Here is a 12,623-nt window from a genome sequence, read left to right as displayed (position 1 = left end):
TTGAACGGACGACTGGACACTTAGCATATTATATAGGACTAGAGGCCTGTTGCAGGAAGATTCCTGCAAGAATAGGGCTTCCTGAGGCCAGAGTGAAGCAGAGAAGGCTGCCTCGTTCCCTCCTGTCTCCGCCGCCTCGGCTCCCTCCCTTCTCCGCTGCCTCGTACCCTCCCTTCTCTGCTGCCTTGGCTCCCTCCCGTCTCCGCCGCCTCAGCTCCGTTCCCTTCTCTGCCGCTTTGCTCCCTTCTGCAGTGCTTGGCTTCCTTCTACGCTCCGTGCCTGTATATGTAAATTAACCGCCATCTTTGTTGGGTTAATTTGCATATCGCTCTGATTGGCTGGTGGGCATAGCGGAGGGACAGTCAATTTGCATGTTTCTCTTTTATTAGTGTAGATAGGATAGGATGGTTTTACCTTTTTATTGTGAGTTAAAATAATTGTGAGTTTAACTTTAAAATGAAATAATTCCTCTGAGTGAATATTTTTCTTCAATATTCAGATTTTCTTCTCTAAGAAACAATTGTATTAATTTAAAATTATATAAATTAGGATTTTTATTAAAGTGATGTCATGTGTTTTTAAGTTAGGACACTTAAACAAGTCCATTGGGATATTAGAGTAACTAGCTTAACTTTGTATATCTATTTCTGTGATATTTTGTATTTTTGTCCTTTTTTGGGTGGTTTAAGTCTGCTTCAAGCTGGTATATTTAGGTAGCTTTTTTTTTTTTTTTAATCCTCACCTGAGGATATTTTTTTCATTGATTTTTGGAGAGAGTGGAAGAGAGAGGGGAAGACAGAGAGAGATATTGATATGAGAGAAATACATTGATTGGTTGCCTCCTGCAAGCACCCTGACAGGGCAGGCAGGGGAGGAGCCTACAACCAAGGTATGTTCCCCTTGACCGGAATCAAAACCGGGACCCTTTGGTCAGTAGGCTGACACTCTACCCACTGAGCCAAATCGACTATGGCTATATAGGTGGCTTTACAACAAATACTCATTATCTCTTTTTTAAAATATATTTTTTATTGATTTCAGAGAGAGAAAGAGGGAGAGAGAGATAGAAACATCAATGAAAGAGAAACATGGATTGGCTGCCTCCTACATGCCCTCTGCTGGGGATCAAACCTGCAACTCAAGCATGTGCACTGACTGGGAATCGAATCTATGACCTCTTGGTTCCTGGGTTGATGCTCAACCACTTAGCCACCACAACAGCGGGTTATCTAGGTAGTTTTTGATGTGCATGTGTCTGTAAACATTCTCTTTAAAATTACCGAAGCATAAAATGAAATTATAGTAGTGAATTTCTAATTAAGAAAGATTCCAACCTTGTTATGGTGATAATGACAGGACAACAATGAACATTTAAGGACTAAATTTGTATTGTTTATGCTTTGACATCTGTCTTAGAAGAATATTGTCCGTATAAAGATGTTAGAACTGTTTATTGAAAAGAACTTGTGTAAACTTTAGGAAATTTTAAAGCTTAGTCTAGAGAAGCACTTTCTATTTCCCTAGCTCTATTTCAGAAATAGTAATTTCTATTAGATAAGATTATATAATGGTTTTTAAATCCTATTCTCCTTTTAATACTAGTTTAGCATTTCAGCCAGTTTTTAGCATAACCAATTTTTTCTTATTCCTGTAGCTTCTCTAAAAGGATAAATTAGATTAATAAAGACTTACTCTGATAACATTTTAAAGAACAACTTGTGTAAATTTTTCTCTAATATATAAAATATAGACATGCAGATGTGATATTTATTTTATCGGTTTAGAATAGCCTTTCTCAGTGAGCTTAATCTGTAATGCACTAAAGCAGTATTTCTGAAAGATTATTGTACTTCAGAATCACTTGGAGTACCTGTTAAACCACCCTAGAGTTTCTAATTCAGTAGGTCTAGGATAAGGCTGAGAATTTTCATTTCTTACAAGTTCCCAAGTGCTACCGATGCTACTAGTTGGTAAAGCATACTTTGTTATGCTCACTGCCTTAAGACATCATCCATTCTTGGTAATAAATTAGTCTTCTAAACATCTAGGATGGTATTATTTATATATTATCCTGGGGAAATTGAGAAAACAGTCACTTAGTAATTTTCTCTTTGTCTGGTTGAAATGAGGACCCCTAACTGAAAAGAAGTATTTTAGAATGATATAATTAGTGTGGTGAAAATGGGCATATTGTTTAATATCTTCAGAATCTTAAGTATTTCACTGTTATGCTTACATTTACAAACATTTCTGTATTTTTAACAGAAATGCTATGAATCCTTGTTCATTAGGTAGATACCATTTTCTAGATACATATTTGCTTTATAAATACATTTAGAAGCAAATGAATTAAGTCAACGGTCACCAACTGGTGATTCGTGGACCACTGGTGGTCCGTGAGGTCTGAAAGGTTAGTAACCACTGAATTAAGTGATATATTTTAAGCAAAAACTTGCTCTATTTCAGAATGCTAAGGAATCTTTTCAGACTTTTTTTTTAACCCTCACCCGAGTATATGTTTCCATTGATTTTTTTAAAAAATAACTATTTTGTAATTTTTCTATTTACTTTTTGTTGTTGTTGTTGTTAATCCTCACCCAAGGATTTTTTTTTTTTCATTGACTTTTAGAGAGAGTGGAAGGGAGGGGGAGAGACAGAGAGAAACATGTTAGAGAGACAGCATTGATTGGTTGCCTCCCACACTTGTCCCAACGAGGGCCAGGGATCAAGACTGCAACCCCAAGTTACGTACCCTTGACCAGAATCACAGCCAAATTGGCTAGGGCAGGGGTAGGCAACCTTTTTGTGAGTGCGTGCCAAAACCAGCAAAATCTCTGACTCAAAATTCTTCTGCGTGCCAACCCTAATTTTTTGAGAACATGTTACGCCTACTTGATATCTCTTAAGGTGTATGTATGTGGAAAACCTTGAAGAAATAATAAAATTCATTTGAGCGACAAAAACACAGTATATGATGATGAAAAATACATTTATTTTTTAATGTATACATGTACACTGATAGTCCGACAGAAAACTTTATGACTCTGTTTGATATTATCAGTGGGACTTTTGCTGCTGCATCACTGATGACAGAGATTTTATATCAGGTTTATATTTCGTGACCTTCAGAGATATGCACGAGCTACTACTTTCATCCATCAGGCTACTCCTATAACGAGACTTAACAAAATTCATCACTGAGAACAAAGATTCACAAGCGTATGTAGATGAAACCAAAACACTGGTCGGATCTAGGAAGGCAGAGAGAGTTAAGGCAGAGGCATAGAAATTGCTCTTCCCCTCTCTCGTCAATCCATTTCTATGGTCTTTAAGATAACTTGTTACGTAAAATTATTTATCTAAGATGCACCTACACTGAATTTATCTGAAAAATAAAAAAGTCGATATTAAGAAAAAAATTGTAAATGGAAGATTATAAGAGAGGGTTTCGCGTGCCAGCAAAAGTTACTGGCGTGCCATGTTTGGCACGCGTGCCAGGGGTTGCCCATCCCTGGGCCAGGGCTTCCATTGATTTTTAAAGAGAGAGGAAAGGAGTCATGGAGGGATAGAGAGAGATTGATTGCCTCCTGCATGCGCCCTGGCCCTGACCTGGAGATCCCGGATCTGAGGGCCATGGTTTTAACCACTGACTCAAACAGGCCAGGGCTTTAATTTTTTTTTTTTAATATTTATTTTTTATTGATTTCATAGAGAAAGGAAGAGGGGGAGAGAGAGATAGAAACATCAGTGATGAGAGATAATCATTGATCATCTGCCTCCTGCATGTCCCCTATTGGGGATCAGTCCCACAAACCTGGGCATGTGCCCTGACCAAAAATCAAACTGTGGCCACCTGGTTCATAGGTCGATGCTCAACCACTGAGCCACACTGACTGGGTGAGGTTTTCTTGAAAGTAAAAGATATGTGCTTGATGATGTCTTACTTGTTTTTAGAGTGCCGTTGAAACTAAGTTCTGCATATTAGTATATCACTTTATTTTTACTTTATGTCTAGAGAAGTGGGTAGGAAATGAGTCAGTGGATACAGCTTACCTGAAGATATCGGTAATAAGAAAAAAAAACAAAGCCAGTTCAAGACAGTTTGAATTGTCTTAAGAAATAGAATGACTCATAGAGAGAGAGAAACTTCAATGCAAGAAACATCAGTCAGCCCTAGCCTGGCTCAGTGGATAGAGCATCAGCCTATGGACCGAAGGGTCCCGAGTTCGATTTTGGTCAAGGGCACCTACCTCAATTGCAGGCTCCTCCCTGGCCAGGCCCTATTCAGGGCGTGTGCAAGGCATGTATTTCTCTCACATCGATATATCTATCTTTCCCTTTCTCTTCCACTCTCTAAAAAACAATGGAAAAATATCCTCGGGTGAGTATTAAAAACAAAAAGAAAGAAATAGGAAGACTCGGTCATTGTAAAGAAGAAAAAAATACGGTACACAAATATGTAATTATAAATTCTATGACTTAATTATATAATTAAGATAAAGCCTGGGTTACTTTTCACTCCAGTAGTTATCTTTTATTCAGAAAACATCCACTTTGCTTTTGTCATGTGGAGCATTCTTAACTTGATCTTTTCCTATTTTTAATTTTAGGGCAGCAGCAATGACTCTCCGCACGGTATTATTGTCATTACAAGCACTGTTGGCAGCTGCAGAACCAGATGATCCACAGGATGCAGTAGTAGCAAATCAGGTAAGATAGCTGCTTCTTTTGAAAGACGCTTACATATTTACCTTTTAGTCTCTACGTTAGTGGTTTTCATTGTTAGCATATGAACATACTTCTATCAAACCTAAATTTGGAAATGGTTTCCTTTCTTGCAATAAGGTTATTTTGTCAGATATAATAGTGAAAAGTTAATGTCTTTTATTAATCTGAAAAGGTAATTTCTTGATTTTTAATATATTAACTTAATTGGGTATATGGTAGATTTTTTAACATATTATAAAAATTTTCAAACAAATAATGTTAAAAGAATTTGTCCCAACTGGTTTGGCTCAGTGGATAGAGCATTGGCCTGCGGACTGAAGGGTCCCAGGTTCGATTCCGGTCAAGGGCATGTACCTTGGTTGCGGGCACACCCCCAGTAGGGGATGTGCAGGAGGCAGCTGATCGATGTTTCTCTCTCATCGATGTTTCTAACTCTCTATCCCTCTCCCTTACTCTCTGTAAAAAAATCAATAAAATATATATATTTTTTAAAAAGAATTAGAGTGAACATCCATATACCTACCTAACCTATATTCTATGATTAACATTTGCCTACATATACTTTATCATGTGTGTATCCATTTATCTGTTCCTCCATTAAATGACGATCCCTTCTTGATGATTTTAACCAGCTTCTGTGGCACTGAAGTGGCATGGTAAAGTTTACCGAAGTGACTTTATAATTGCCAATTGGAATAATTATTTTTTAGTTTTGATCTTCAAGAAAGAGGATATCAAACTATAGTCAGACTGTTTTTGTAAGTAATAATTTATTGGAATACAGCCACACCTATTTGATTACTTTCCAGCTACAAGTGATAGAGTTGAATAGTTGTGACAAAGACAGTATGGTTTGAAAGCCTGAAATAATTATTATCTGGTCTTTTAAGAAAGTTTGCCAACCCCTATCTAAATATTAGGATTGATTTTTTTACCTAGAAATTTTTTCTTTGCTTTATTTCTGAAATAACAGTTCTCTCTTTTATCTTCATAGTTGTAGTCGTTCCTTCTTAGTTCCCACAATTATTTCTCTTCCCTTTTAAATATAGTTTATTGGTTCTGTTATATACACTCACTTGGATGATCATATCCACACTGATTTACCATCTGTATATTAATAAAATGTTCAGGCTAGACCAGCCGTGGGCAAACTACGGCCCGCGGGCCGGATCCGGCCCGTTTGAAATGAATAAAACTAAAAAAAAAAAGGCCGTACCCTTTTATGTAATGATGTTTACTTTGAATTTATATTAGTTCACACAAACACTCCATCCATGCTTTTGTTCCGGCCCTCCGGTCCAGTTTAAGAACCCATTGTGGCCCTCGAGTCAAAAAGTTTGCCCACCCCTGGGCTAGACCTTTCTCCTGAGCCCAAGAGCCAATTTGGAACTGGATAGCTCTATCTAAATGTTCCATGAAAACCTCAGCACAGCAGTCCCAAAACTGAATGCAGAATCTTAAATCCTGCAAACCCGTCTATCTTTCTATGATACCATCATCAATTTAGTTAAATATCCAATCACAGTCTTGGAATTCTTCTCTAGGTATTTTTTTCTCTTGTTGATTCTCTTCCCAATATCTCTTTGTCATCATACTTCTCTGATTGCTGCAGTACACATTTTTAAAAATTTCTCATTTCTACTGCTGTGATAGAACTTCCCTTCCTCAGCCTCTTCCTTCCCCCATGTTCTACATTGATACCAGTTAGCCTTATAAAGTGCAAATTTTACTTTACTTTACTACTAAAAACCTATTAGCTCTATCACCTACTTGGTAAGTCTCAATTCTTTTTTTTAAGATTTTTTTTTATTGATTTCAGAGAGGAAGGAAGATGGAGAGAGAGATAGAAACATCAATGACAGAGAATCATTGATTGGCTGCCTCCTGCATGCCCCCTACTGGGGATTGAGCCCGCAACCCGGGCATGTGCCCTTGACTGGAATCGAACCTGGGACCCTTCAGTTTACAGACCGGCATTCTGTCCACTGAGGCAAACTGCCTAGGGCATAAGTCTCAGTTCTTGAGTTTGCAAAGTTCCTCCATGATTTGAGCTATCTACATACTCAGTTTAATTCCCTAAATTCTTATTGTTCCTCAAGCTCAAGCTTTTTCAAGATGCATTCATTTCTACATGTCATTTTACCCAATCTGCCATGTTTCCTCTACCTTAGGACATTTTTTTTGTTTGTTTGTTTGTTAATCCTCACCCGAGGATATTTTTCCATTGACTTTTAGAGAAGGTAGAGGGGAGCGTGAGAGACACAGAGAGAGAAACATCGCTGTGAGAGAGAGAGAGAGAGACACATTGGATTGGTTGCCTCCAGAACTGCCTGACTATAACTGACGTAAGTGCCCTTGAACAGAGTTGAACCCAGGACCCTTCAGTCCTCGGGCCGACATTCTATACACTGAGTCAAACTGGCTAGAGGCCTAAGGAAACATTTTTAGGCCTCACCCGAGGATTAGAGAGAGAGAGAGAGAGGGAGAGAAAGATTGATCACTTGCCTCCTGTATGCACCCCAACCAGGAATAGAACTCACGCCTATTTTTTTGGTGTAAAGGACGACTCTCCAACCAACTGAGCCACACCGGCCAGGGCCACCTGATGAAACTTTTCCTCTTAGCAAGCTTCTCTTTTCTCTTGAAAAGTTGTTCACTCCTTGTTTTTTATATATATATATATATATATATATATATATATATATATATATATATATATATATATATTCTTGTTAAAATATTCTGTTTGTCTCCAAGTGCTTAGAATTATGGTTTTACATGTTATATATATGTATGTGCTATCCATTCATTTTTGGTACTTAGAAGCATAGCCTGAGTCCCAGCTTTGGTTTCCTATTTAGTGGTGAGGTGGACTCAAAGATTTCTTCTAGCTCCTAAACAAGCCAATAATTTGACTTATTTTCTTGTTAAGAATTAATATTAGAAACTATATCATTTTAAATATAACAAAATCTCGGTGTTAAAATACTAAAGATGTATAAAATACTTCTGAAAGAAAGTGAATTCCTCAGTTATTTTAAGTGTATACTTTGCTTTATTAAATAATGGAATATTTGAGAATAAATTTACCTCTTTTCAATCCATATGGGAAGTTTTATCCTTTACAAGTGTTGTATGGTAAGTTCATAATCATCTCAAAACATGTGGTATAAATTAGGGCTTTGCATATATGTTTTTCTTTTTTTTGAATCTTTATTGTTGATATATAGGGTTTTCTTAAATCGCTATACACTGATATAGCTCTAGCAAAACAGTAAAGTCCAGTTGTGTCTAGCCTGAGCTGTGGTTAATTAATGTCCACATTATTTTAGAAACTAGTAATTCTATTTAGTTGTATAATACTTGCCCTACACAGTATTTAGAAACATCTCTAATTAGAAACAATCTCTAACACCTCACTTGACTTAGTATTAGTTTTCTACTACTTATATTTCAAATTGGAGATCAGAGTTGATAAATGTTATTTGTATTTCTTTCATCTATGCAACTTATGAATTCTAGCTTATGTTATAATAATGTTACAGTTTGTTTGCAGTGGAGAGTGAATCAATGACATTTAAAACCTACATTAGTTTTATTTAGAAAAAGCGGGTTATTAGGCAGTTAGAACTTAGCTAGTTATAACTCTATCGTCATGTCAATTCAATTTTTTTTTTCTCATGTAGTACAAGCAAAATCCTGAAATGTTCAAACAGACAGCTCGACTCTGGGCACATGTGTATGCTGGAGCACCAGTTTCTAGTCCAGAATACACCAAAAAAATAGAAAACCTATGTGCTATGGGCTTTGATAGGGTAAGTAACATAAAGGCATGCTGTTTTTGATATGTTCATTGATTTTAAATGATTGCAGCAAATTCTTGGCTGACAGAATTGGTTCAAAAATACTCTTAATTTAGTTTTGATATATGAACTTTTTGTTATTAAAAATCAGTGATTTTTCTTTTCCTTTTGCTCATTCCAATCATTTGTTTTAGAAACTTTTTATGCACAAGTGCAACTCAACATAAAGATAAAAAAACAAAAATAGGGTGTGGCTTCTAAATATAAAAAGGCAGGGAGTGATTTAAGATATTTGAGATTTGATTTTTTTTTTTGTCCCCCTTTTTATTTCTACAGAATGCGGTAATAGTGGCCTTGTCTTCAAAATCATGGGATGTAGAGACTGCAACAGAATTGCTTCTGAGTAACTGAGGCATAATGAGAGAGCTGCTGGTATAGTCAAGCTTGCCCCTTCTTGAGGAGCATCAACATCTGTTATTTTTAGGATTCTGCATAGATTTCTTTTAAACTGGCATTCTTGCCTAATGATGTTATCTAGGCACCATTGGAGACTGAAAAAACAAAACAAAACATCCCTGCTCTGTAAATAAAGCTAATTAAACGTCTGTGTAAATTTAAAAAGGGGAAATACTTTAATTTTTTTTCTTACTTAATAGTGTAAAAATTTTTTGAGCTAAGCGAAACCATGGAAAAAAACATGCTACTTTAGTATTTAGCAGTGTACCAGAATAGCAAGAGTTTGCTTCAGGGTTTTGTTGAATAATTAGGTAATATTTTGAGTGTGTCAGGACCATTCAAATTGTTGGTGTTGCATCACAGCTACCTTAACTGTTTTTAACATGGATCCTCTGTGCCTGTGAATTTACTTGCATGCTTGTACTTGACTTCTTAAGATGGGTAGCTGAAAAGACCACCATTTTAAGCATTTGAGAATTCTTAAACTTGAGGTTTATCTAGAATGAAGATGGTGACCTATTCAGAGCCTTTTTGTCCTGGTCAGCAGACTGGGACACTATATTTATTTTTCCTCTCTTGCCACACACAGCTAATATCCTAATAGTAAATTCTCTGGGAAATGTGCTGAGGGACAGTATCCCTTGCTTCATTTTTTAGGTTGTCCATATGGAATGTTATGTCACAGTTCTTTACTCTTAAAAACGTTCCTATGTTAAGTAATAATGTAAAGATGGAGCTGCCAATTTTGTTTCTCGCAAAATCAGTAAATACTTGATGTTGCAGTATTCCCAAGATTTAATAAAAGAACCCAACTTAGTTTTTCAAGTGAATTTGACATCTATTTTTAAGCTGATGAAGTTTTTCTTTGAGAACTCGAAAAGATGAAATAAACCAACTGCAGTTTTTTAGCCTAACTTTGGCTTTATAGAGATTGCTTTATCAGATACTTTAAAAGTCACTCTTGCTTGCATTTCCCCCTATTTACACATGAAAGCTGTGTTGGTGTTTAACTGTACATACTTCAGATGCACATAGGAATAGAAATGTGTTATAAATCTAGCTTTCTTTATGATGTTTCTGATAATACGAAAATTGAAAACTTTACCTTCTCTTGTACATATAGTCAGACTTTCTGTGTATTAAACTTACATTTCATTCTAAATTCTAAAGTTTGAAAATTTTTAGTTTTGCAAGTTCAAACACTATTGTGACCATTTTATGAAGGTTGAAATGGATTTTTGCAGGCAGTTCTATGCATAGAAACACAGTTCTTATTAAATTTTCAGGACAGTGCAAATAATAAAAATGTAATGGAATTGGAATTAATTAAAGCAAGGTTGTACACTGAAAGTCCTATTATAAAAGGTTTGCTTTCTTCAAGTGTTATTTATCCTAAATTATAATTGTTAAGTGTTTGGAAAATAATTTTAAACCATAAATTCATCATAATTTCATTGAATTCTCAATAATCTTAGAAGCAATAAAAGAACCATTGTTAAATATATTGTAACGTTAAAGATGTGAAGGTTCTTCCAAAAACTTGTAAGGCTTTCCTAATCAATAGTAAACTCTAGTAGTAGATATTGCATACTAAACACAAGTTGCTATGTTTTTTTCCCTATATGTTTGCTTAAGCATAAATTTCTTTATACAATCACCTCCTTAATTGTAGTTTAGTTTCTTTCTAAAGATGCCAAAGGAAACAAGATTTTTCTTTATTTATTTTAAATAACTAATACCTTGTACTTTTCTTTATATTTTGAAGTAAGGTTGGAATTATGTGAAAATGTGGACAGTTTTGTTGCATTGTTGGTTAGAATTTTTTTTTAAGTGGCGGGCAGCTTGGTAATATATTTGGATTATTTTAAATATCAAACATCTACCCAGTTTACTAATTGCTTATATTTTCAGGGTATATTTAATTGTCCTGTGGTTAGACAAAGGAGAGAGCTCAGAGGTTACTAAATGTCAAGCATTACTTAGCTCTGGGAGGCAGCTATACCTTGCCTTTGATTTTTATGCACATTAGCCCATAGGGTATCTATTCATCTAACTATAATTCAACATCCCAGTGCCCAGGAAATTGAAAAGTAAAATATTTGGTATGAGAGGTTCTCCATAATGGATTTTTCATTTCAAAACTATTTACCTCATTTTCATTTAATGTGATAATTCTCCTTTCTGGAACACTGTCATCCTATTTTGTTTTTTTCATATTTCTCTATAGGTGGATTTATTTTCCTAAACAAAGAAATTAAAGCAATTTCTTTTTTTTCTGGTCTTATATATGTTTAGAAAAAGGACACTAAAAGTACAGGTCTAGGTAAAAGGTACCCTGATAAAAAATTATTTTTATAATTCTCAATTTTTTTGTGATTTTCCAGTTTTTTTAAAGGCCTCAAAAACAGTGGTTAAAAATATATATTTAGGGATGTCTTGTTTACGGCAGGCAGATTTGCTAGAAGACACTGATACTCCAGCAGGCTTTTATTATAATCAAATCTATTCCGTGAGTATGTGCCTGACTTTTACAACAACAAATAATTGTATAATATTTCAGTACAGATAACTGAAAGAATGAATAGCTATTTGTGACCCAAATAAGTATATAGTAAGTAGTATATAAATATTTGAAGGACTTGTACTAAATTAGATGCTCTGAGTTGGCGCCCACAAATGTTTGGAATTGTGACTATGGTTTACTTAAACACAACACATTCAATTATATAAATATGTTTGGATTTTGAGTATTTTGCTTTTAAGGAGAATAATCTATGAAATGAAAGTAAGACTGATGGGGGGGGAGTTTTTCACATTTGTGGTTGTTGTTGACGCTTAAAACTATGCAAAATAATTTTTTTAAGTATCCAAGAGAATTGGCAGTTGGGTGGATATTGCTTACTTATGCACTACAGAATGTAGCATATCGTGTTACTGTTTAGGCTGCTTAATAAGTTTATCAATGTGAAAGTAGATCTTGGCTATAAGTTTACACCTGATTTGAGCTTTTAAAACTCTGCAATAGGAGTAAGATAATGTTTCCACAATCTTGTAGCAACAGAGGAAAGAAAGCATTTTGTTGTTTCAAAGATTTCAGATAAATTCGGGCAGGGAAGAGTTGGAGCCAGGTATACTTGTACATAGATGGAAACAATGTTTGGATATGAAAAAGGAAGCCGTCTGTTTACAGTTAACTTTATTTCATGGACTTTTACAAAATGATGTATTAAACACTTTTTCTAGTTCAAGAAATTTCAATTCCAGGGTACAAACCATTGATTTAAGAATTTTGCATTTCTATTCTTTTAGTACCAGTTTAAAATAATGCTTAATACCAGCCCATTGCTATCACTAGGGAAGAAGGCAACTTGAAGTATTTACTGATAAATAGCCTTTTCCCCAAATGCGACTTTTCTGCAGTGTCTGCATATTATGTCACATGTTCTATTTGCACTGCTGCAACATGGATCAAAAATCTTGTGGCACAGGGGTAGAGGAATGTCAGTATCTCCTGTCCTGTTCTCTTACCGCTTTATTGGACTGATCTACCCTCAGAAACCTGTGATCATCACCTAAATGTAAGTTGAGAATGTGTCACCTTCTGCTTGGTTATTTTAACCATGCTGCTATATATAT

At 35.3% G+C, this 12,623-nt stretch overlaps 1 protein-coding gene across 3 annotated transcripts in view; it reads left to right on the top strand.

Moving 5' to 3' along the window:
• Positions 1–11,734, top strand: part of UBE2K (ubiquitin conjugating enzyme E2 K) — a 55,680-nt gene extending 43,946 nt beyond the window's left edge. For all 3 annotated transcript variants that reach the window (XM_023753645.1, XM_014455619.2, XM_006088494.3), the window contains 3 exons: positions 4,611–4,710; positions 8,415–8,543; positions 8,868–11,734. In XM_023753645.1, coding sequence (XP_023609413.1) covers positions 4,621–4,710; positions 8,415–8,543; positions 8,868–8,942 — 294 coding nt within the window. In that variant the 5' untranslated portion in view covers positions 4,611–4,620 and the 3' untranslated portion in view covers positions 8,943–11,734. The remainder of the gene's footprint in view (positions 1–4,610; positions 4,711–8,414; positions 8,544–8,867) is intronic.
• Positions 11,735–12,623: the final 889 nt, after the last annotated feature.

Source organism: Myotis lucifugus, unplaced genomic scaffold (genome assembly GCF_000147115.1).
Source record: "Myotis lucifugus unplaced genomic scaffold, Myoluc2.0 scaffold_48, whole genome shotgun sequence".
Classification (NCBI taxonomy): domain Eukaryota; kingdom Metazoa; phylum Chordata; class Mammalia; order Chiroptera; family Vespertilionidae; genus Myotis; species Myotis lucifugus.
The sequence above is the reverse complement of the archived record's forward strand: the minus strand, read 5'-3'. Positions and strand labels throughout refer to the sequence as shown.